Raw genomic sequence first — 26,522 nt, forward strand, 5'->3', positions numbered from 1 at the left:
AGCTTGACCAAGTTTCCCTGTAGGATTTGATCAACCTGGCAATTACCATCTGCCATATCTTAACACTGTAAGATTTACAAGAACAGCAAAATCTTTCCTCACTTTAGAAAAGCAGTTAGCTACCCAAAAGTAGAGTACAAACATTCCAGAAAATGATTTCATTGGTGTGCGACAATATAAATCATATGCCAATAAAGAAGGATCTTGCATTTGTACAGCACCTTTCATATCCTTGAGTTGTCCAAAGTGCATCACACCAGTTAAGTACCTTTGAAGAGTAATTGCTGTTGTAATTATAGGGAAATTTATATAATCTCCAAGTAACAATGTGATTCTTTTTCATGTAGGAGAGGGTAGACAGAGGTTTAATACTCCATGTGAAAGAATATGATGTATTACACCCTTCAGTACTGAATTGTTGTCTAGAAATGATAGTTCTCTGCAGTTTGGCTTTTTAAAAATTTGCTCATGGGATGTGGGCACCATTGAGTGGGCTAGCATTTATTGCCTATCCCTAATTGCCCTGAACTTAGTGGCTCACTAGGCCAATTCAGAGAGCATTTAAATATCAATCACTGTGGATCTGGAGTCACATATAGGCCATACCAAGTAATAGGTATCCTTCCCAAAAGGACATTATTGAACCAGATAGGTTTTTTCACAACCATTAATAATCGTTTCTTGGTCATCATTAGACTTTTAATTCCAGATTTGTATTGAATTCATATTTTAATCTGCTGTGATGTGGCTCAAACTCAGGACCCTAGAGCATTACCCTGGGTCTATGGATTACTAATCCAGTGACCATACCAATATGCCATTGCCTTCTTTAAACCCAAGATCTTTTGATTCAAGCTAAAGTGTCACCGCTGAGACAAAGCTGACAACCAAGAAAGTTGGTAAACACAGAATTCTGTTTACTGTGCAATGACTGATCAACCCAATATCAGAGTACATTAATTGATTTAACGGACTTCTGCACCCTCCCATAGAGCATAAACTAGACTTTAAAAACGTATATCTTAAAGAGTGCCCAAGTTTCCTTATGAATACCAATGAAACCTCACAGACTAAATATGAAATTAAAATCCATGGTGGATTCATAGAATCAATCGTAGAATCCCTGCAGTTTTAAAGAGGCCTTTTGGCCCTTTGATTTTCACTGACTCTCTGACAGGCCCTCTCCCCACCCTATCTCTGTAAATCCACACATTTACCGTGGCCAATCCACCTAACCTGCACATCTTTGGACTGTGGGAGGAGCATCCAGAGGAAACTCGCTCAGAATGTGGAAGGACGTGCAAACCCCACACAATCACCAAAGGCTGGAACTAAACCCGGGTCACTGGAGCTCTGAGTCAGCAGTGCTGTTATGTCACTGTGCCGCCCAGAAGCAGAATTTATGATTTAAAAAGAAAGGTCAACTTACACTTCTCTGGTTTCAGTGTTGTTTTTGTGTCTTATTGTTACATTTTTCTTAATTAAAAAGAAAACTTGTACAGTGCCTTTCAGGATATTTGAAATCATCTTCCTCAAAGTAGTGCCATGAGATAATGGAAATAGTTGAATGGATAAATATTTGAAAAAGGAAAAAAAGGGTAATAGGGAACAGGTAGCAGGACTATTGCAGCAAATCAGCACTGTACTGGTAAGTGAAACAACTTCCTATGTCGTAACTCTAATAACATGTTCTTATTGATTTGGATAAATTGGCAGATATTGAAATCAATGGATATTAACAACATTGAGAACAGCACTTTGCAAACCTCCAGGTCCGCAAAGTTCAAACAGGACAAATCAGCCAGTAAAAGATATTTGCTCTTATACTTACATGGGTGAGAAAGTTCAGATTGCCAAGGGTTGGCTTCTCAGTGCTGGCTTTAAATTATAATCTGAATTAGATTCTGCAAAAAATATTCTGTCAATCAGATATTGCATTTTTCATATCTTTCAAATAAAGCCAGTTGCTATTTATTTTCTGTGATCCCATTAAATGTGTGTATTTCATTACATCAACTCACTTTTGAAAAGAAATTGAAATGAGGATATCACCTTGAATGAAAAAATTGACATGATTATTGTAAAATGTTAATGACACAATCTTCATAATTGATTCAATCTCACTTGTGATGACAAGCAAGTTTATGGGATTTTTTTTAAAGAAAATTGGTTTCTCTAGGACTAGAACACAAAAGCATGGGTATACTGCTGAGGCTTTATAAGGCTCTGGTGAGACCATATTTGGAATATTGCGAGCAACTCTGGGCCCCAGAATCTAAGGATGGATGTGCTGGCCTTGGAAAGGGTCCAGAGGTGGTTCACTTGAATGATCCTGGGAATGAAAAGCTTGACGTACGAAGAGCTTTTGAAGACTCTGGGTCTGTACTCAATTGAGTTTAAAAGGATGAGGAGGGGACCTCATTGAAACTTATAGAATATTGAAAAGCCTGGATAGAGTGGACGTGGAGAAGATGTTTCCATTAGTAGGAGAGACAAGGATCCAAAGGCACAGCCTCAGAGAAAAGGGACAACCCTTTTAAAACCGAAATGAGGAGGAATTTGTTCAATCAGATGGTTGTAAATCTATGGACTTCATTGCCACAGATGGCTGTGGAGGGAAGGTCATTGAGTGTATTTAAGATAAAGATAGTAGGTTCTTGATTCGTAAGGGGATCAAAGGTTACAGAGAAAAGGCAAGAGAATGAGGTTGAGGAACATATCAGCCATGATTGAATGGCAAAGCAGATTCAATGGGTAAATTTCCTAATTCTACCCCTATATCTTATGGAAAACTGTATGAAGATAATATAATATGGATATACATTTTTGAAAGACAATCATGATGAATTGCAAAATATAGAAAAACTAGGCCCACAGAGCAACAGCTTGTTAAATTGTAAGTGCCTGCGGGGCTGATATCAGTGAAGACATGGGCAAGGTGTGTTAGGTGAGGTGAGCCAGCCTCAACTATAAGTGTTACAAATTTCAAGATATCATAAATATTGTCAGATCAGTGATGCCAGCACCTACTTCATACGGAAATTGACTCTTACTGTCCTATATCAAGTTTTGTAGCAAAACCCAAGAGCACAACAATAAAACTCTCATAGGATCAGGTCCAGATTTCTGTGTCTAATGCATCCATATTCCTTCAGTATGTGAAGTCAAACCAAATTAACACTGGGCAAGTCAACTTGCGAGCTTTTTATTCCACAGTACATAAATACACTCACCCCTACTGCTGGCACCACCCCCCTCCCCCCACCCCCAGTGAGGTTAATGAGAGTTTGTTGATATAAATTGATATATAAATTCTGTATCGTGTGATGTCAGGCCCAGGTCAGCCCCATGGTTCCATAATGTTGAGCCTTGGTCTGCATTCAGGTAGGTGTGATACTGCATTTGGTCTGAGTCTCCAAGTGGTGGAGAGATAATCAGCCAGAGTTCCCATTCCTAACCATTATCCTGTGATCTATGTAGGCATTGGTTAAAGATTGGTTTGTCTGTAATATCCTGAAGTTGAATAGTATTCTGAATATCACAGTCTAGATTCACACTTGAAACTTGGTCACTTGTGTGTGACTCTGCTTTCAAGAAAATTTTGTGAATTTCGGGGGGGATGGAGATACTGAATCTGTGCCAGAATGAGCAAATGAACTGTCTGATGCTTAACCGTAATGATTTTATCGCTAAAGGGATTCTTCTCTGTTAGTACAAGGTACAAAACAGCAAATCCTCAGGCCATGTTTGTTCAGAAAGCGTGACATTTTTAATGCAAAATGAGGGAGCAGTAAAGCAAAGATCTAAGGCAAAATAACTATAGCCTGAAGCATTGTTGGGATTGAAAAGGAATTAGCATCATAGTAACTTGGATGCTTTGAATTGTGAATAGAAATGTGCGGAACGGGTTTGTGATGTGCATAAGCATTATATAGTTTCTCAGCAAAACCACTCTTCCCATCAGCTGACTGTTATGCATCTAACAACTAAATATTGGAAGGCATTTCTCTTCCCTGCCATATAGCCAAGCAGAAATGTTTGATGTTGCAGACCATAGTACTTATTCCTTGATGGTATTGGGAGGGAAAATTGGATTCATTTTATCAAACTGTTTAATATTTGAAAGTGTGACGGTGTCAAATTCATGGTCAGTTGACTGGAACATTATTCAAGATCTGTCACCTGATGAGTTTTGGGCATGGTCAGCCACAGCCTCGGATCCTTTGGGGATGATTTTGAGCCCGCACTCTCCATCTGCGGAAAAGGCAGCATGTGCCCAAACTCCGGAGGGCATAATTCATGCCAGCAAGTTTTAAAGTTCTGATCTTCCTGGCCTCTGGCCAGCAGAATAGCCTGAAACAAGCTGTGGACTGCAGAATGTTCATTTTCATACATTAGCATGTCATTAGCGAGAACTGTCTGGATATTGAGCTCGCACAGAATTTCCAGCATGACATTGCGCCGGTGCCATTCACAACAGGTCTACAGAAGCATGAATCTGGTACCTTCACCTCCAAAGGGGTTTTCAGAGGTGAGTGCTGCAGCCAGCATCCTTTATGGGTATGCATTGCTGTGGGGACACTGGAGAAGACCCAAGGGACACAGACAATTTCAACTCAGGACTGGGGTTGGTGGTCCCAGAATTGCCATTTCAGAGAAAGGGGTTGAGAAGGGTCACTTGCAGGCCTTCTCTCCCCTTCATGTCAGGGCACCTCATGTGCTAAAGAACTTGTGAAGGCTGGTAATAGTGATCACAATTCAGTTAGATTTAGCATTACCCTGGAAAAGGACAGATAAAGCAGGAACAAAACTTTTGAACTGGAGGAAGGCAAATTTTATAAGAATGAGAAAGGACTTGGCAGAGGTGGCCTGTGCAGCCAGAGGCTAGAGGATAAATAAGTGAAAAGCCAATGGGAAGCACTAAAAATTGAGATCCTAAATGTGCAAAGTAGATATGTCCCCTTTAAAAATAAGAGTGGTACTGCCAAATCTCAACCCATCCTGGTTGTCTAGAAGAATACAAGAGAATATCAAGCAGAAAAATAAAGTGTATAATAGGCACAAAGAACTAAGCACTGCAGATAGCCTAAATGAATATAGGAAGTGCAAGGACGAAATAAAAAAGGAAATTACTAAATCCAAGAGTGGGCATGAAAAATGATCAGCAAGTAAAATTAAAGAAAACCCAAAAATGTTTTACCAATATATTAATTGTGAAAGGTTAGTTAAGGAAAAAGTGAGACCTATCAAAGATGAAGAAGGGAATTTGTGTGTAGATACAAAGGCTGTGGGAAGGGTTTTAAATGAATATTTTGTCTGTGTTTACAAAAGAAAGGGACGTTGCAGATTTAGTAGTCCAGGAGGAACACTGAGATGCTGGATGAGATAATCATAAAGAGAGAGGGAGTAGTCGAACAGTTGGAATACTTGTAAGTTGATAAGTCACCAGGAGCAGATGAACTGTTTCCGAGGCTGCTGATGAGATCAGGGAGGAGATACCAGATGCTCTGAGGATGATTTCCATTTCAGCTGATGAGGACCAGCATGAATTTATTTTGTGAGGTTACGCTACTTGATAAGAACCTTGACAATTTGGTTCTTGTGGGTTTCATGCCCAACACTAACTAGGGGAAAACCAATCTACACTGACACAGAAGCCATTAAGTTAATGGCTATTCATTGATTTCAGTGCCAACAATCTTGTCATGCACTTTATCCTGTCACACCAGTGCAATCCAGTTATCTTCTCCTATAACAGAAAATACTTGCTTTTCTACGGAATTCCTCTCAATACTGTGCCTGAGCAACAGGTGAGAATTATAGTGATTTGATTGTCTTGTTGGAAATCTGGAACAGAAGCAGCATATGGAAGCAATGCATAGCTGATCATCTGAAAGGAGAATAGGCAGATTACCATTTCAGGTATAAATCTTTCATTCCAATTTCGGCCAATTGAGGGCCTTAAGTGGCCAATTAATAGCCACTCTCTGGTATAACTCAGGAAGCAGACTGGAAAAGGAATGATGCTTTAGTATTCTTAAGTCAGAAGTTAAACCACAACCTTGTGGTGTGTAGAAAGAAGTCCCCTTTGGAACAAAAGATCACTGGATCCCTCAGGGGTCCGTCTTATCAAGAGCTCAGGAAACAATTTCTACCTGGGTGGTAATTGCCTATTAGCACAATAAATCGTATTCCACAAGTCCCACAAGGAGATCAATCAAGAATTCATCATGTAAGCCATGAGAATTGTCATATTAATATTGTAAGGTTATGCTATGTGATAAGAACCTTGTCAAAAGAGTCTGAGGGTTCCCCCTCATTTCTAAGGCCTCAGGGCCATCTTTGTATTTTGGCCCGTGGCCTTCTTTCCATTGCATACTCAGTTTTGTCAAGGGGAGTGTACCAAACAGGTGACCCTCTCTTCCTCAATGAATGTTGAAGTGTCAGTGTAGTTAGCTTGTCCTTGGCAATGGCCTCTGACTGTGACTCCATTGCTCCATTTCTGAGGCAAAGTCCTCATAGACTTTTCTTGAGCCTATTGTGGGTGGAGTTTCTTGCCTGCCCATCAGTATGCACAGTGCCAGTGATTGCATGTCTGTTGCAGTCATTGCTTCTGTTGTAAGTTGCCAATGGTGGAGGTGGTCAATATGTTTCTTCATTGTCTTGCCTCCGGTTCTTACAGTAAATGACACTGGTCCAGCTCTTGAAAGGACAATGCCTAGGGTCCACTGGGTGCCTCTCTGAAAACTTGCATTCGTGAACGGTGCCTCCTGGTTTAAAAACCTTATTGGCTTATGTCCATCATGACCACTCTTTTGGACTTCTTGCTTTTCCTTGATTTTTGCACTTGGATTCAGGAAGGTAAGGCTGAGCCTGGTTCCAAGGCATCTGCCCATCAGGAGTCTCACTGGGGCTAAACGCATTGTCATGTGCAGTGTTGGCTTTAGCTAAAAAGGAACATGTCAACTTTGTATCTATGGAGTCCTTTTTTTTCCGCTTTAAAGCACTTGGATTATTTGGCCAGCCAAACCATTTGAAGAGAGGTGATAGAGTGCCATGCAAATGTGCCTTAACTCCATTTGTGGTCATAAATATTTTGAACTCTCCGCTGGTAAATGGGGTTGGTTGTGCGTTATGAGGACTCCAGCATATTATGTGTGCTGAAAGACTGCCTGAATCTTTCTGTGGTGTTAGGAAAGGTGATAGAGGCCACATGGTACATCTCAATCCACTTGGAGTGGGCAATAATCAATATTAGGAACATAGAGGCCATAAGTAGCCCTGCGAAGTCCACATGCACTTGCACCCAGGATCAAGGTTGATGTGTAATGCTTTGGAGAACTTCTTCCTTCCCTGCTGTATGACATAAGATTCCAGTGTTCAAAGGCTCAAGCAGTGAGACGCTCAATGATCAGAATCACAAACAGGTGCATATCAAACATGAGTATTGGGTGCAAGGCATTCATCTGCATTGCAATGTTGCACATTGACCAAAGTGTCACCACCACCATTCGAAAGGCTGTGTAAATCTTGCAGATAATATTGGCCATCATGTGCCCTCTACTTCAGTTACCACATTCCAGGTATCACAGAATGCACTTTGTGCAGTAAGCAGAAGCATATGGAAGCGAGGAATGTTGGCGCCCACATTGGAAACTGGACCATTGGCCAGAATGGAAGGTATGCAAATTCTTTCAAAGGGCTGTTGTTGGAATTATGGGCTCCTCATGCACGAGATGCCCTTAGCTGCATAAATGCTATAACATACAATCCTTTCCATATATGTAGGGTTGGAATTCTGATGTTGTATAACTCTCAGCATTGTGGGCATGATTTTATTTGGGACAATTTTGTGGTATGCATCCCTCATCAATGATTATTGGTGTTCGTGTGCGGGACCAGGTTGTGAATGACTTATTGCCATGTTAGTTTGCATATGGTGAGGCCTGTAGTTATAATGGTAAGGGTTTCAGTATATGAATGTGACATAATCCAACTCATTAATATTTATTATCTTTGGGGGTGCGCAGTCCCTTGGATAACTGTGGAGTGAATGTACCAAGTTAGTTAGGTGGGAGTATGTCACCAGGGATTGGCTAATGGCAACTATGATATCAGAAGACCTTATGAGAATCTCTTTTGCACAGGAACCCACCTGGTGATGATCCACTCCTACATAGAGTCATCCTTAGCTTTACAGCCATGCCACTCAGCTGCTGTGCCTTTGATGATCTCCTTATCATCATCCATTTTGGAATTTTCTGAATGGACAAGGACTTCTTCTCCTCCTTATCACCCTCATTTTCCTCCTCCTCCAAGGTTGGAGCTCTGCCATGGCATCATCATCATCATTTTGTATCTCACTCTACTGAACAATATTACGCAGCATGTAGCACAGCACTGCTATTTATGATATCCTTGCTGGAGCACACTGCAGAAGTCCTCTTGAGTGAGGTAACTGAAGCGCATTTTTAAAATGCTAATTGTCTGCTGAATGGTCCTCCTGGTAACGACATGATTTCTATTGTAGTTGTGCTCTGCCTCTGTTTGTGGGCTCCTCAAGGGATTCATTGTCCAAGTTCTTCAGGGGTAGCCCTGGTCTCCTAGGAACCAACCACAAGTCTATGTTGATGACTGAAATAGCTGAGGGAGTTGGGAACTGCTTAGTCTGTATGAGTCATGGTAGCTACCAGGAAACCTTGAAGGAAGATGTTGTAATCACAAACTATGTGTATGTTGATTAACTGGAAGGACTAGTGGTTGGTAAAGCTGGTCACATTTTGATATGGGGGCAATCAGTAAGATCCTTTACCTGAGGGAAGCCTGCTAATTGGACAAAGGCTGAGGCTTTCTGTATCTGAGATGCCAAATCTATGAGGAAGTTAATGTGCTTTCCCACATGACCAACAGTCTTAATGCATCTTTGTTTAAGTTTATTTATTAGTGCTGCAAGTAGACTTACATTAAAACTGCAATTAAGTTACTGTGAAAATCCCCTAGTCGCCACATTCTGGCGCCTGTTCGGGTATACCGAGAGAGAATTTAGCATGGCCACTGCACCTAATAGCAAATCTTTCAGACTGTGGGAGGAAACTGGAGCACCCAGAGGAAACCCATAAAGACATGGGGAGAATGCACAAACAGTGACCCAGGCCGGAAATCAAACCCAGGTCCCTGGTGTTGTGAGCCAGCAGTGTTGACCACTGTGCCATCCTGACTGGGATGTACTGACTGACATGTTTTTTGATGATCCCTGGGATGATCCTGAGGCATAAGGGTTGAGGGCAACGTTTGTCTTTACTGTAATTGGCAGGGCATTGGGGGTCAATGAATTGTAGCTCAGGTTGCTGCTGGAGGTTGGATGTACAAAATCTGGATACCCTTCCCATAGGTAGTATCTAATTATCCTGCTTCTCTTTCTTCCTGGTGAACAGCAGGCAGCCTCTTCCTCCTGACCTTCTGCCCCAGCTATGGCCTCCGGCTGGTCAGAGTGGCTGTCTTTTGTTGCCTCTATGTGTGAGGGTACCATACCCATGTTTTTTTTAGAAGTTCATTTATTTTAAAAGTTTATTTATTAGTAAGAAGTAAGGCTTACATTAACACTGCAATGACGTTACTGTGAAATTCCCCTAGTCACCACACTGCGGCACCTGTTCGGGTCAATGCACCTAATCAGCATGTCTTTCAGACCATGGGAGAAAACTGAAGATGCACAGACATGGGGAGAATGTGTAAACTCCACACTGACAGTAACCCAAGCTGGGAATCGAACCCAGGTCCCTGGCAATGTGAGACAGCAGTGCTAACCATTGTGCTGCCCCTTCCATACTCCTTCACACTGAGCACTATGTTCCGTTCTCAGCACAGTGTGCACCTGGGTGCACAAGTCAGTAGGAGCAAATGTAATTGCCCTGCAAGACCAGGAACTCCATCCTCTTACTCCCTTGGGTTAAGGGAAGTCAATTGGATTTTTTTTTTCACCACTTCTGGGGCTGTGAATAAAATTCTAAAGCAAATTGCACAGGAATACCCTACCTTTCTAAAGCTGTTCCCTGACTATCCAAAGAAAACACTGAATTCCGAATTGTTCTTACCAGGTCTACTTTGCAAACTAAAGGATCCACAATGCTAGGCCTCAAAAATCAGACTAGAGTGAAGGCAGCTGATGATTTAAATGGTCAGTTGTCTCTGTAAAACGTGCATGTGAGAAACCTGCCCAGTCTCCATTCCACATCCTACCCTGTGAATATGGGACGTGCCATTTTCGGGACAGGACTTAGATTTTTGGATTTTATTATGTTTATTACTTTTATTACTTTCATAATAGGTTCTCCGTTGTGGTCAAAGTCTTTCAATATTGTGATGGGCTCTCAATCAGTCATTTATTCTTTAGCAAGTAGTTACTACAGCACCCAGGGATTTCAAATAGTGCATGTATAATTAAAGATTACCTTCACTAATCTATGCATTGCTTAAAGAAAAATCCCCCCCCACCACCACAAACATACACAGAGTATTTCTCGGCAGCAGGAGGCAGCATGCTTTTGGCTAGCAGTGAAATCTGGTCCCGCTGCTGACAATGGGATTTTCATTGAATCCACTCCCCGTCACTGGGATATCCGCAGCAGAGGTGCACTGTCGTGAGATTGGAAGATCCCGCATTGGGAAGGGGGGAAAATCACCCCAAAGTTACAACGCCTTTCAGAATTTGATACTCAAACCAATTAATGGTGCAGGCTATTAATGTAGTCCGCAGGCTTTCAAACTAGGATCTGTGGGAGTTCAGATTTGACAGTGGCCCCCAAGGAGACAGTCATTAGACATTCGTTCTCCTGGGACCAACATTTCCTCCTCCTTAGGTAGTCCCTCAAGATTGATGAGTGGATTCTGTGATCGCTGATGAGTCCAATGCACAATTTGCAGACTGTGCTACATACAAGACAGGTGATGCTTGAAACATTAGATAGATAAGTTATTTGGAAGTTTGTGTTCTTTCTGGTGCCTTGACTTACATTTGCACTTTCCCAGCGCGGTCCCTGAATGTGTTCAGTGCCTTTCATAGAATTTACAGAATCTCTACAGTTCAGAAGGAAGCCATTCTGCCCAACAAATCTATACCAACTCTCCAAAAGAACTTCTTACCTAGGCCCAGCCACATCGCCCTTTCCCCATAACCATGGCTAATCCCTCTAACCTGCACATTTTTGGACACAAAAGGGGCAACTTAGCATAGCCTGCATTTCTGGACTGTGGGAGGGAATCAAAGCACCCAGAGGAAATCCACAAAGACACAGGGAGAACTCCACAGACGGTCACTCAAGACTGGAATCGAATCCGGGTCTCTGGAGCTGTAAGGCAGCAAAGCTAACCACTGTGCCACCATGCCTTCCTGAATTAACCTTTTTCATTATGGCCAATCACAGCCCAGGGACTTGTATGAGTCAGTGCGGCTATTTAGGCTCTTAAGTGATATTTTGAGGACATCCCTATATGTTTTGTATTGTCCTTCTGAAAATCTCCGCTGCAACCAATTTCTAAACAGCGCCTGGCCAGCATATACACTACACAACTGCTGTCTCTAAAGAATCCTGTTTCTGTTTGTATTTTCTAGCATCTTATTCTGTTTACACCAGGTCTTTGACTTGTGTATCACCAGATGATTTTCTTGCAAATTTTGTGACTGATGAGAGATGCAAGTGTGAAAGCACTTCTCCCAGATAATCTAATAACTATTGGGATACAAATTTTGATTTTCAACACATGAAGACTGTAACACAGCCTAACTTTAATAAGTTGTGCAGAACATTCCTGAGTTCCCTTCTTGTTGTGTGCTGAATTATTCCAATCATTTGGAGTGAAATTACAGACATTAAAATTTCTTTGAATTGGAAACCATGAGCTCTGATAGAATATTTCATTTTAAACCTCTATTTCAGCTGCCAGCATATGTGTAAGAAGAAAGCTAGCAACATATCACAAGATTCAGGAGAGTGTGATGATTCACTTCTAGTCACAGACCAGGATTCATTGGCGATCGGTGGGATATTACAATACTTGGATGATGACATACCACTTCTATCAGTTGAGGAAGAAGCAGGTATCTCTTTCCTTCCTGGATATTAATTTATAATGAAACTCTTGTTTCGTAACATGCATGTGATTAAAATATACAAAGCACAATACAATGATGAAGTAAGGAATACGTTAATATAATATCCTAGCGCATAGAAAATTCTTGAGCTTCACTCAGTGAAGTACATGGTGTGTATTGATTGTTCTGTCAGCAAATATAATCGCCATCCAGTACCAGTAACGTCCCACAAACTGGCCAGTTTATCCAGTTGCTTGTTAGTGCTATTGGTTGAGGAGGAAGTGATGGCCAGGACACTGGGAGAATTCCAGTTTTTCCTGCTTTGCTGCATATGAAAATTGTTGGAGACATTTGTGGAGTTTGTATGTTCTCCCAATGTCTGTGTGGGTTTCCTCTGGATGCTCCAGCTTCCTCCCACAGAATTAAGATCAACAGGTTAGGTGGATTGGCACAGTACTAAGATCAACAGGTTAGGTAAGTTGTCCCCTTAGTGTCCTAAGATGTGACGGTGAAAGGAGTTAGCAGGATAAGTATGTGGGGTTACAGGAATAGGGTCAGGATGTTGATACAGACTCGATGGACCGAATGGCCTCCTGCACTGGAGGCATTCTATGACATCGTAGCAAACTAAAATCTATTACGTGATTCCCGTTTAACAGAAATCTTTTTGAAGACATTACGGCAAGTTCACTGGTTTCTTGTCAGAAGTAGTGCATCATTTTCATTATACTAATCTTTTTAGTCTTTAGTTATAACGTGTCCTTTCACAATGAAAAGAATAGATTATTTTACAGCATGATTCCTTGCAGCATCCTTGCAAGTAAATTATTTTAAAAAATGTAATGTTTTGCCAGATATATTTTCACATATATGCATCTCATTAAAGTAATATATTACTTTTTTTCTAAAGCTTCCTTGGACAATGGGGATGTCCCTTTGGTGTCACTGGTGCCAGAGGCATTTCCATTGGAAGATGAAAGACATAACCGAGGTCAACTGATAGCCAGACTGCAGGACGTACTTTACCATTTTGTTGTACTTCCTGCAGTCAAAAATAAATGGATTATTTTAGGTAAGAATTTACATAGGTTATTGTTGAACTATTGACGTTATTTCAATCCAAATGAAGAGAGCAGAACATTAGCAAGCGTCAGAGGAAAATAGCGATCTTATACACTTGAAGAAACAGTATGCATGTTATCAGTATTCAGTTTTCAATATGAGTGTGTGAAAAGAAAAAAATCCTGCATTTATACTGTGCCTTTCATGGCCTCAGGATGTCCCAAAGCACTTTACAACCAATTAAGGTACTTTTATTGAAGTGGCGTCACAGTTGTAATGTAGAAATTGCTATAAAGATTGTGTTTTTATCTTGCACCTTTAATGTAACAAAACATCCCAAAACGCTCCATAGAGACCTATACTTCCTGATTCTGTAACATCGCATTTGGGGGATGTCCCAGAAATGCACTGGAGAATGCCTGTAGGAGGCTTCTATGGGCTAATTTCCCCTAGATAATTGTGCTGAGCTGGGAACCATCTGATAAAGAGATTTAAGTCACTAACTTCAATCGTCTCTGCCAGTTTTACTCTAATGGTTACACTGGTAGAAGGAAAAGATGCCTTCCAGAGTAGCTATTTCAAACACCTGGACCAGGCCCCACATGGGAAACTGTCCCCAAACACATGAGTACTCAGAGGACACCTCCACCCCCAAACAGGCAATCCCCTGGCCCAACTGGACCCAATACCGGATCCCCCTCCCAAAGCCAACTCCAACCCCCTCCCCCCCCCACCCACAGCTCAACTTCTCTCATGATCCAACCAACCAGCTCCCCTCCACCCCAACCTCCCTCAAGGACCAACCGCGACATTCTGCCGCTCCCTCCTCTTAATCCAACTCCAGAACCCTCCTCTGGGTCTGACTCAACCATCCCAGTTTTCCCCTACCCCCACTATATTCCCCAGTTCACCCCCATTCCATCTCGTTGACCCCTCCCCCCCCACCCACCAGTCTTCTCTTGTTTTGATTCTACCCCCATCATTCCAACTTCATTTCCTTACAGGTCTCCCATCATTTTGACTCCGCCCACCCTCCCCCTTCTAACTGCACCCCCGTCGCCCCGGGTCTCGCCACCATTCTAATTTCAACAAGGGGAATTTGCCTCCAGAATGGTAATCCACCACTGATCGCCATTCCAAGGAATTTACGAGCTATCATAAAATAGAATATGACACAGCCATGTAAGGAGATATGACGATAACTGGCTAAAAGCATGGCCAACCATGGCGCGTCGTCTCCTGACACCAAGGAAAATGTTGTGGATCGGCCAGAGAATCCTGGCACAGGCCCTATTTAACTGGGTGTTAGTGTAGGTCAGTGAACACTAGCAGTTGGTGGAAATTAGCAGTTTTAGATTATTTCAATTTACAGAGATTACAGTGCGAAAAGGGGGTGGAATCTGTAGTGACAAAGCAAAGTTTGGAGTGCGGACCAAAGACTGTGGCTTCAGTCTTTCCAATATTAAATTGGAAGAAATGTCTGGTTATCTGATATTGGATGTTAGATAAGCAGTCCAGTAGTTTAGAATGTTCCAGTAAGGTAGGGGTAAAGTAGAATTGGTTTACCACAGACATACTGATAGAAACTAATGGTGTTTTTGGATGACATTATTTAGGGGCAGTATGTAGATGAGAAATAAGAAAGGGCTAAAGGATCATTGGAACACCAGAGGTAACAGATGTGAGAGTGGGGAAAGAAACAATGATAGTCATTACATGACTATGAATAGATAGATAAGAATGCATTAGGTCCTGACATTACTCTATGATCCTGTCGGATCTGGTGATGAATGGCTAAACCAGTTGTCTGCCAAATCAATTCATGTCTGTGTCTGTTGGATTTATGGGAGCAGCGATGAGAGCCACAGCAAGGGCAGTGGCCAGGAACCACCTGTCACGAAATGCTAAAGCACTATTTGATTAGATTTATTATCGTCACATATATTTGTATACAGTGAAAAGTATTGTTTCTTGTGCGCTATACAGACAAAATATACCATTTATAGAGAAGGAAACGAGGGAGTGCAGAATGTAGTGTTACAGTCATAGCTGGGATGTAGAAAAAAATCAACTTAATGCAGGGTAGATGCATTCAAAAGTCTCATGGCAGCAGGGAAGAAACCGTTCTTGAGTCAGTTGGTATGTGACTTCAGACTTCTTTTTCCCGACAGAAGAAGGTGGAAGAAAGAATGTCCAGGATGCGTGGGGTCTTTAATTATGCTGTCTGCTTTGCCAAGGCAGCAGGAAGTGTAGACAGAGTCAATGGATGGAAGGCTGGCTTGCATGATAGATTGGGCTACATTCACAACCTTTTGTAGTTTCTTGCGGTCTTGGGCCGTGCAGGAGCTATACCAAGCTGTGATACAACCAGAAAGAATGCTTTCTATGGTACATCTGTAAAAGTTGGTGAAAGTCATAGCTGACACGCCAAATTTCCTTCGTCTTCTGAGAAAGTAGAGGTTTGGTGGGCTTTCTTAATTATACTGTCGGCATGGGGGGACCAGAACAGGTTGTTGGTGATCTCGACACCTAAAACTTTGAAGCTGTCGACCATTTCTACTCCTTCCCCGTTGATGTTGACAGGGGCATGGTAGTTCTCCATTACTCTTCCTGAAGTCGATGACAATCTCCTTTATTTTGTTGACATTGAGGGAGGGATTATTGTCACCGTACCACTTCACCAGATTCTCTATCTCATTCCTGTACTCCATATTGTCATTGTTTGAGAAATGACCCACTACAGTGGTCGTCAGCAAACTTGAAAATTGAATTGGGGGGGAATTTGGCCACACAGTTATAAGTGTATTAGGGAGTATGGTAGGGGTGCCTGATTTTCCAGAATTGATCTGGTCACTGCCATTACTGATAATTTCCTCTATTCAACTTTTATCTTTTAAAATTGCAGAATTTTTCCATTGCTTCATGCAACTGATAGATCACTGGCTCTCAGAATTAATTATCAAAGCTATGTTTCTTCAAGCTGTTTTAATTTCTTCGTGGAACAGAGAGTGTGCATAATACAGAGTTTGGAATATTAACAAAGATAATTTTATGATGGTTTTGAAACTTATGATCCACAACAGAGTTTTCTATTTCTACTTAACAATTCAGTTCATGGGATTTATTGGGGGAATTTTCTTTCATTATTTTTGTTTGATCATCTGAAAATAAACACACTGAAGCTTCATGCATGTCTGCTGTGCACAGTGGGAACAGAAATTGCTTCTTTTATTATTTCAGTATTCTTCTGTTGAATCAACTCTTCACAGTTAGTTGATTTATGATTTCTTTTTGAATTTCATTCCATTTGAAAAATATGACATTTGGGTAAATTCACTACTCCTACCTGGGAAACCACACTTGAAGCAAACACAAGTCTGGGAAAGAACTACCAGCTCTAGTGGAACTTGGAGTGTGGGATCAGTCACTGTCCCTTTTGTCTCTGTGGGTGTGAAAGGTATAATTTCTCCTCTCTTTCACCTGTGATGGATTTCACACATGGCTAGAAGCAATTAAAGGATAATTGCACCATTGGTTGAAGAAGCTTTTTGTTTCCCTCAGTGATCGATCCAATTTGCACTTCTGCTGCTGTTTGCTTGTGTTCTCAACTGGCCAAGGATATCTCAATTGAAAGTTTTTCAGATGTCAATGTTGTTCTCTAATGAATCTTCAATGTACAAGACAATATTCTTCAATATTCAAGACATTACTGGATTTTTTTAATTCCTCTTCAGTGTATATTTCAAGGGTTAATGAAATTTCAGTGTATGCAAAAGATAAAACCTAAAATCTTTGAAAAGATTATAGGAGACTTTTCAGAATAAAATAAGGGCTGCAGGTTAAGTACTGCTGTTTAATATATTTGACATTATGGGATGTCAAGATTCATCAGCTAGTTGATTCTTGTAGAGAAATCATTTAATGCTAACCGTCTAGGCCTATGTGTAATACAGCTGGAACATACTGGACCCAAAGAATTGCCATTTCGCTCAACCACCATAATAAACAGAATATGGTTGCAGTTTTGAGGGATGGAGGCAACTGGCTCCCAGGGTCCGATATTGAATTGAGTGGTAGTCCAAGTATTGTCAAGTAGGTAGCCCAGGTATTGTCAAGCAATTCAACTAGACAGAATTGCTTCCTAGAAGACTAAATTCTGGCAGCCAGTCATCTCCACAATTTGTATACATTTTTCATCCAACTTAGCTTGGGTCTCTCTGCAAAATTGTAGGAAAGCATCAATTTTGGGAATCAATGGGATAATATTACTTTTTCCCATATGTGTAAATGTTGCATATGGACTGATAGCAACATACTGTAAACCTAAACTCTTTGCCTTGAGTTTAAAATTCTATAATTATCATGTAAACATTGACAGGTTAGATTGCAAATTTCCATGTCATGAATGGTCCTTGAAAAATGTATAAACTAATAGATTCATATTGATATAAACATAGGAACCTAAGTGGATAATTCAAACCTGTTCTGCTATTCAATTAGATAATATCTGATCTGCATTTCAACCCTACTTATCTATCTTTGCTCTATATCCCTTTCACATCCTTCCCCAATTAATAACCTATTGATCTCAGTCTTGAAAGTTACAAAAGGCCAGAACTAACAGCCTGTTGGGGAGGAGAATTCTACAAGCTTTGGCCTGTAACTTCTAATTTCCATGGTAGCATAACTAGGGGCACTTTAAAGATGTACAGTGGACACACCCCTATACCACCAAACTCCACTCCTGAAGGTTCCCAGGTAAGGACTGCAATTGAGGTTGCAAACTTTAGATGGTTCCTGCTGGTTTACAGTAATAGTCACTCAGAAAAAGTTAGAATTAAAATCACTTTTAGTTTCTGGATAACTATTGTACTTACTCCCCCTCTCATGCACCACACAGATTTTTCCTGACTTGTGTGGAAATGTTGGGCAAGGTAAAAGCAGCTGGATTTCAGGGTAAGTAATTATGGATGAAGTGGCAATCTGACTGAATTGCCACTCCAGTGGAAGATACAGGGATCTAGTGTTTCTTGATTTCACTTCTGAATGCCCTGATTCTTACTTTGAGATTGTATTTTTTTTAATCCACTGTGAAAATGCCTTAATAAAATGTGTAATTTCAAGACATTCATTTTCAAAACAATATACTAAATTCACCAATTCCAAAAATGCAGCAGAGTTTAGGGATGGAGTGATGACACAATATCAATTCCCCCATCTTTTGCTCAAGCTCAGCTCCTCATCAGATCGGTGGGATCAGTTAATTTACACTCTTACATATGGAAAACATGACTTTTTAAAAAATGAAACTGACTATTTTCTAAGTAAAAAGACACATTTCTTTGTTGATCTGTTTTATGTTTCATCCTTTCAGGCCTTTACATTATCACCCTGGTAATATCCATAGGATTTGCAATCCAACTACGAGCAGCCAGCAGAACACCTCTGCTCTTCAGCCCTGATACTAATATTCAGGTCTTGCTCGACCTCAAGTATAACCTCAGTGCAGAGGGCATTTCCTGTGTCACATGCTCGGGTAAGGTCATGGATCCATTACTAACCAACAGTGTATTTCATGGATGTGGATGTTGCTGATAAGGCCAGCATTTATTTCCTATCTCTAATTGCATTTGAGAGTGGTGTTTGAGCTGTCTTGAACTGTTGCTGGTGACAGTGAAAGAATGGTGAAATGTTTTACAGTCAGTACAATGTGTGACGTAGAGGAGATGGTTTTCCCATGTGCCTGCGCATGTCCTTGTTCTTCTAAGAGGTAGAGGTCACAGATTTAGAAGGTGGTGTCAGGGATGCCTTGGAGAGTTGCTGCACTGCGTCTTGTAGATGGTGCACACAAAAGCAGCAGCACAACACAAGAAATAGAATTAAATGGCAGGTCAGGTTGAAGGGTCTGGTGGTGCATCTGTGCTAACCTCAACTCTATTTTCCCTCTATCCCTCAATCTATCAGGTATTTATCCACCTCTACTTTAAATACTTTTAATGATTCAGCCTCCACTACTCTTTGGGCAGAGAATTCCTGCGATTCACCATCCTCTGTGAGAAGAAATTTTTACGTGCCTTAGTTTTAAGAACATAAGAACGTAAGAAATAGGAGCAGGAGTAGGCCATCCAGCCCTTCGAGCCTGCCCCACCATTCAATAAGATCATGGCTGATCTGAAGTGGATCAGTTCCACTTTCCCGCTTTCTCCCCATAACCCTTAATTCCCTTGTCTGTCAAAAACCTACCTACCCGTGACTTAAATATATTTAGTGAGGTAGCCCACCACTTCAACGGGCAGAGAATTCCAGAGATTCACCACCCTTTGAGTGAAGAAGTTCCTCCTCAACTCCATTCTAAACTGCACCCCCCTTATCTTGAGGCTGTGCCCTCTAGTCCTGCTGTCCTTTCTGAGCGGGAAGAATCTCTCTACCTCTACCCTATCCATCCCTTTCATTATCTTATATGTCTCTATAAGATCCTCCCTCATCCTTCTCAACTCCAACGAGTACAGACCCAGTCTATTCAGTCTCTCTTCATAGTCTAACCCCCTCATCTCCAGTATCAGCCTAGTGAACCTCCTCTGCACTCCCTCCAAGGCCAAAATATCCTTGTGCAAGTGCAGCGACCAAAACTGCACACAGTACTCCAGCTGCGGCCTCACCAATGCCCTGTACAGTTGCAGCAAGACCTCCCTGCTTTTATATTCTATCCCCCTCGCTATAAAGGCCAGCATCCCATTCACCTTCTTGATCACCTGCTGCACCTGCAGACTGGGTTTTTGCGACTCATGCACAAGGACCCCCAGGTCCATCTGCACTGTAGCATGCTGCAGCTTTTAGCCCTTTAAATAGTAATCCCTCCTACTATTATTTCTGCCAAAGTGGATAACCTCACACTTGCTAACATTGTACTCCATCTGCCAGGTCCTCGCCCACTCGCTCAGCCTATCCAGATCCCTCTGCAGACTTTCCACACCCTCCGCACAATTTGCTTTTCCACTCATCTTCGTGTCATCAGCAAATTTCGTTACCCTACACTCAGCCCCCTCCTCCAGATCATCTATATAAATGGTAAATAGCTGAGGCCCCAGCACTGATCCCCGCAGCACTCCACTAGTCACCAACCGCCAATCAGAATAGCACCCATTGATACCAACTGTCTGCCTCCTATTAGACAACCAATCCTCTATCCACGCTAACACCTTACCCCCAACTCCGTGCCCCCTACCTTCTGAAGCAACCTTTTGTGCGGCACCTTATCAAATGCCTTTTGAAAATCGAGAACCACATCCACCGCCCATTAAGGGAATGGCCCTTTATCTTGTAGCTATGCCCCCTTGTTCCAGACTTCCCACTAGTGAAAACATCTCACCATCTACCCCGTCTGAATAAGGTCACCCCTCACTTTTCTAAACTTCAAGGAATATAGACCCAGACTATTTAGTTTCTATTGTTAGGACAACCCTCTCATCCTAGGAATGAACCTGGTGAATCTCCTTTGCACTACTTCCAATGTTACTCTATCCTTTTTAAGATAAGGAGTACACAATATTTGTGGTGAGATCTCACCAACACTCTGTACAATTGCAACAAAACCTCCCTGTTTTTAAATCCAATCCTTTTGCAATAAAGATCAAAATACATTTGACACCTTAATTACTTGTTAGATCTGCCTGTTAGGTTTTTGTGATTCATACACTGGAACACCTAGATACCTTTATACGTCACTCACCTGTAGTGTCTCTCCATTTAGATAATCTGTTTTTTGATTCTTCCTACCAAACTATAGGAGCTCACATTTCCCCACATTAAACTCCACCTAGCAGGTTTTAGCCCAGTCACCCAATCTATCTATATCGTGTTGCCAACTCTCAATGTCATCATTACAACATGTCCTTCCATCTATCTTTGTATCATCGGCAAATTTAGAAAGCTTCTCTAGCTCATTAATGTAAATAGTGAACAATTGCAGGCCAAAAACTGATCCCTGTGATACTCCACTAGTTACATCTTTCCACTCTGAAAAGGACCCATTTATTCCAACTCTGTTTTCTATGTGACAGCTAGTTTTCAATCCATTCTAACACACTTTCTCCATTTCCATGGTATTTTATTTTATGCACTAGCCTCCTATGTGGCACCTTGTCAAATGCGTTTTGGCAATTTAAATACACTACATCTACAGGTTCGCCTCCATCTACTCTCGCTATCACATCCTCAGTTCAAGCAGATTTGTCAAATGTGATTCACCTTTCATAAAACCATGTTGCTTAAGTTTAACTTTATTCATCTTTCCTAAATGATTAGTTTTTCCTCTTTGATTATTGACTCCAGCATCTTGCCAATAATAGATGTTAAACTACCTGGCTTATAACTCCCTGCCTTCAGCCCTTCTCCCTTTTTGAAGAAGGGCACCACATTGGCTGTTTTCCAATCTTCTGGCACCCTCCAGAATTTAGCAGAATTTTCTTTCCCTCAAATACTCTTGATTTTTTTAAACCCTCCGTACCCCTAGTTAATGTTCTTGTATGAGTCCTTGGTGTAATGTTGGACCCTTGGAGGACGAGAGGGGGGATTTAGCAGTGGGCGATGAGGAAATGGCTGAGGCTTTAACTAAGTTTTTTGTGTCGGTCTTCACGGAAGAGGACACAAATAGTTTGCCGGATATTAAAGATAGAAGGATGGTAGGAGATGAGGTCCTTAATGCGATTACTGTTAAATATGTGAGGTTACAGGATTAGGACCTGGGTGGGATTATGGTCAGTGCAGATTCAATGGACTGAATGGTCTCCTTCTGCACTATAGGGATTCTATGACCTGTAACTTAGTTTGTTTACCCAGTTCACCTTAGACAATTCCCCCCTCATACCATTACAATTGCCCTTATTTAAGTCAAAGACACTGGTTATGGATTTATGGCATTAACCCTGAACTGTACCTGGAATTCTATCATATTGTGGTTACTATCCCCTAGAGGGATCCTTAACTACAAGATCCTTTATTGATCCCTCTTCTTTGCACAAAATTGAACCTACAACAGACCGTTCCTGGGTAGATTCCACAATGTATTGCTTTAAAGAGCAATCTCTGATGCACTGCACAAATTCTTCAGCACTGCTACCGTTGTTAGTTTGGTTTGTCCAAATTAATGTGCAGATTAAAATCTCCCATGATAATTGCAGTTCCCTTCAAACATGCAGTTGATGCTTCACCATTTATGCTTTGACCTCTTGAGAGATCACATTTCAGGTTGCTATAGACTACTCCCATTCTTGTCTTCTTTCCCCTTCTATTCACGATTTCAACCTAAACTGATTCTACATCACTATCCACTGCCTTTATATCACTACTCAGCAGTGCTCTGAAACCTACTCTTACGATGCAATCTGTGCTGTCAGCTCACCTATCATGTTGCAGATGGTTGCACAGTCAGATAAAGTACATTCAGCTTTGATTTTTTTTACAGTAGTTTACAACTCTAGATTTGCTCTGTGTTGCATCTTTTTGTTTACATTTCCTGTCCCAGACTGCTACACTATGACAATCAAGTTTCCCCCTCACTATCCTTTGCCATCACTCCCTCAAATACTCTTGATTTTTTTAAACCCTCCGTACCCCTAGTTAATAGAACATAGAACACTACAGCACAAACAGGCCCTTCGGCCCACGAGTTGCACCGATCACATCAACACCTATCTATAACCCCCAATCCCATAAAACCCCATATACTCATCCAGAAGTCTTTTAAAAGACCCCAGCGAGTTCGCCTCCACCACCACTGACGGCAGCCGATTCCATTCACTCACCACCCTCTGAGTGAAAAACTTACCCCTAACATCACTTCTGTACTTTCCTCCCCGCACAATGTTCTTGTATGAGTCCTTGGTGTAATGTTGGACCCTTGGAGGACGAGAGGGGGGATTTAGCAGTGGGCGATGAGGAAATGGCTGAGGCTTTAACTAAGTTTTTTGTGTCGGTCTTCACGGAAGAGGACACAAATAGTTTGCCGGATATTAAAGATAGAAGGATGGTAGGAGATGAGGTCCTTAATGCGATTACTGTCACTAGAGAGGTAATGCTTGATAGACTAACGGGACTGAAGGTAGACAAGTCCCCAGGACCGGATAGAATGCATCCCAGGATTCTGAAAGAAATGGCAGAGGTGATAGCGGATGCCTTAGTAATTATTTATCAAAATTCGCTGGACTCCGGGGAAGTGCCGGAAGATTGAAAAATGGCTAATGTAATGCCGCTGTTTAAAAACGGTATCAGACAAAAGGCAGGGAATTATAGGCCGGTTAGTTTAATGTCTGTAGTTGGAAAAATGCTTGAATCCGTCATCAAAGAAAAAATAGCAAGGCACCTAGAAAAGAACGGTTTGATCAAGCAGATGCAGCATGATTCGTTAAGGAGAAGTAGTGTTTAATGGATTTCTATGAGGATGTGATTAGTGCGGTAGACAGAGGGGAACCGGTGGATGTGGTGTTTTTAGATTTCCAGAAGGCATTTGATAAGGTGCCTCACAAAAGGTTGCTGCAAAAGGTTAGGGTGCACGGAGTTGGGGGTAAGGTGTTAGCGTGGATAGACAATTGGTTGTCTGATAGGAAGCAGAGAGTTAGAATCAATGGGTGCTATTCTGGTTGGCAGTTGGTGACTAGTGGAGTGCCGCAGGGTACGGTGCCGGGGCCTCAACTGTTTACCATTGACGTAGATGATCTGGAGGAGGAGGCTGAGTGTACGGTAACAAAATTTGCTGATGACACGAAGGTGAGTGGAAAAGCAAATTGCGTGGAAGGTGCGGAAAGTCTGCAAAGAACATAAGAACATAAGAAATAGGAGCAGGAGTAGGCCATCTAGCCCTTCAAGCCTGCCCTGCCATTCAATAAGATCATGGCTGATCTGTCGTGGCTCAGTTCCACATTTCCGCCCTCTCCCCATAACCCTTAATCCCCTCGCTTATCAAAAACCCATCAACCCGCGTCTTAAAAATATTTAGCGAGGCAGCCTCCACCACTTCAATGGGCAGAGAATTCCAGAGATTCACCACCCTTTGAGTGTAGAAGTTCCTCCTCAACTCCGTTCTAAACCGCCCCCCCCTTTATCTTGAGGCTGTGTCCCCTAGTCCTACTGTCCTTTCTGAGCGGAAAGAGTCTCTCCACCTCTATCCTATCCATCCCATTCATCATCTTATATATCTCAATGAGATCTCCCCTCATTCTTCTAAACTCTAACGAGTACAAGCCTAATTTATTCAGCCTCTCCTCATAGCTCAACCCCCTCAACTCCGGTATCAGCCTAGTAAACCTCCTCTGCACTCCCTCCAAGGCCAAAATATCCTTGCATAAGTGCGGCGACCAAAACTGCACACAGTACTCCAGCTGCGGCCTTACCAGTGCCCTATACAGCCTCAGCAAAACCTCCCTACTTTTATATTCAATCCCCCTCGCTATGAAGGCCAGCATCCCATTAGCCTTCCTGACCACCTGCTGCACCTGCAGGCTGGGTTTTTGCGACTCATGCACAAGGACCCCGAGGTCCCTCTGCACCGTCGCCTGCTGCAGTTTTTCGCCACGTAAGTAATAGTCCTTCCTGCCATTATTCCTACCAAATTGGACCACCTCGCACTTGCCAACATTAAATTCCATTTGCCAGTTCCTGGCCCATTTGCCCAGCCTATCTAGATCCTTCTGCAAACTCTCCACACCCTCCGCACAATTTGCCGTTCCACCAATCTTGGTGTCATCAGCAAATTTCGACACCATACACTCGGTTCCCTCCTCCAGATCATCTGTATAAATGGTAAATAGCTGAGGCCCCAGCACCGACCCCTGGGGCACTCCACAAGTCACCAACCGCCAATCCGAATAGCACCCATTAACCCCCACTCTCTGCCTCCTATTTGACAACCAATCCTCTATCCACACTAACACCCTACCCCCAACTCCATGCCCCCTTACCTTCTGCAATAACCTCTTGTGAGGTACCTTGTCAAACGCCTTCTGAAAATCAGGAAAGACCACATCCACCGGCTCTCCTCTATCCACCGCCCTAGACACATCCTCATAGAACTCCAATAAATTTGTCAGACACGACTTCCCCTTAACGAAACCGTGCTGCGTCTGCTCTATCAAGCAATTCCCCTCAAGATGCCTCGCTATTTCCTCCTTGATGACAGATTCTAACATTTTACCTACAACAGACGTTAAACTAATCGGCCTATAATTCCCTGCCTTTTGCCTGGCACCCTTCTTAAACAACGGCGTAACATTAGCCGTTTTCCAATCTTCCGGCACTTCCCCGGAATCCAGCGACATTTAGAAAATAACCACCAAGGCATCCACTATCACCTCCACCATTTCTTTCAGAACCCTTGGATGCATTCCATCCGGTCCTGGGGACTTGTCCACAATCAGTCCCTCCAGTCTGTCGAACACCGCCTCTCTAGTAACAATAATGTCATTGAGACCCTCCAGTCCTACCACCTTTCCATCGCTAACACCTGGCAAATTATTCACGTCCTCCTCCGTGAAGACCGAAACAAAAAAGTTATTCAAGGCCTCAGCCATTTCCCCATCCCCTCCCACTAAGTCCCCCCTCTCATCCTCTAACGTTCACCCTAGCCAGCCTCTTCCTTTTTATATATTTATAAAAACTCTTGCTATCCTTTTTTATATTAAGCGCTAGCCCAGCTTCATAGTTTCTCCTACCCTTCTTTATCAACTTCTTTGTCATTCTTTGTTGACATTTAAACCTCTCCCAATCCTCTTCTCGCCCACTACTCTTAGCTACTCTAAACGCCTCAGATCTGGATAGGCTGAGTGAGTGGGCGAGGACCTGGCAGACAGAGCATAATGTTAGCAAATGTGAGGTTATCCACTTTGATAGAAATAATAGCAGGAGGGATTATTATTTAAAAGGCGAAAAGCTGCAGCATGCTACGGTGCAGAGGGACCTGGGGATCCTTGTGCACGAATCGCAAAAACCCAGTCTGCAGGTACAGCAGGTGATCAAGAAGGCAAATGGAATGTTGGCCTTTATAGCGAGGGGGATAGAAGTAGGGAGGTCTTGCTGCAACTTTACAGGGTACTGGTGAGGCCACAACTGGAGTACTGTGTGCAGTTTTGGTCGCCGCATTTGCGGAAGGATATATTGGTCTTGGAGGGAGTGCAGAGAAGATTCACTAGGCTGATACCGGAGATGAGGGGGTTAGCCTATGAGGAGACGTTGAATAGACTGGGTCTGTACTCATTGGAGTTTAGAAGGCTGAGGGGGGATCTTATAGAGACATATAAGATAATGAAGTGGATAGATAGGGTAGAGGTAGAGAGATTCTTCCTGCTTAGAAAGGATAGCAGAACTAGAGGACACAGCC

The 26,522-nt window shown here is 42.3% G+C and overlaps 1 protein-coding gene across 4 annotated transcripts in view; it reads left to right on the forward strand.

The window, feature by feature from the left end:
- The window catches only part of disp3 (dispatched RND transporter family member 3), a 501,267-nt gene that overhangs the window by 358,780 nt on the left and 115,965 nt on the right, over window positions 1-26,522 (forward strand). For 3 of the 4 annotated variants that reach the window (XM_080214968.1, XM_080214971.1, XM_080214969.1), the window contains 3 exons: window positions 11,937-12,097; window positions 13,002-13,163; window positions 18,528-18,689. In XM_080214968.1, coding sequence (XP_080071094.1) covers window positions 11,937-12,097; window positions 13,002-13,163; window positions 18,528-18,689 — 485 coding nt within the window. The remainder of the gene's footprint in view (window positions 1-11,936; window positions 12,098-13,001; window positions 13,164-18,527; window positions 18,690-26,522) is intronic. The other variant, XM_080214970.1, reaches the window with a different exon arrangement.

Source organism: Carcharhinus amblyrhynchos, chromosome 30, assembly GCF_965287045.1.
Source record: "Carcharhinus amblyrhynchos chromosome 30, sCarAmb.v2.hapA, whole genome shotgun sequence".
In the NCBI taxonomy this organism is placed as follows: domain Eukaryota; kingdom Metazoa; phylum Chordata; class Chondrichthyes; order Carcharhiniformes; family Carcharhinidae; genus Carcharhinus; species Carcharhinus amblyrhynchos.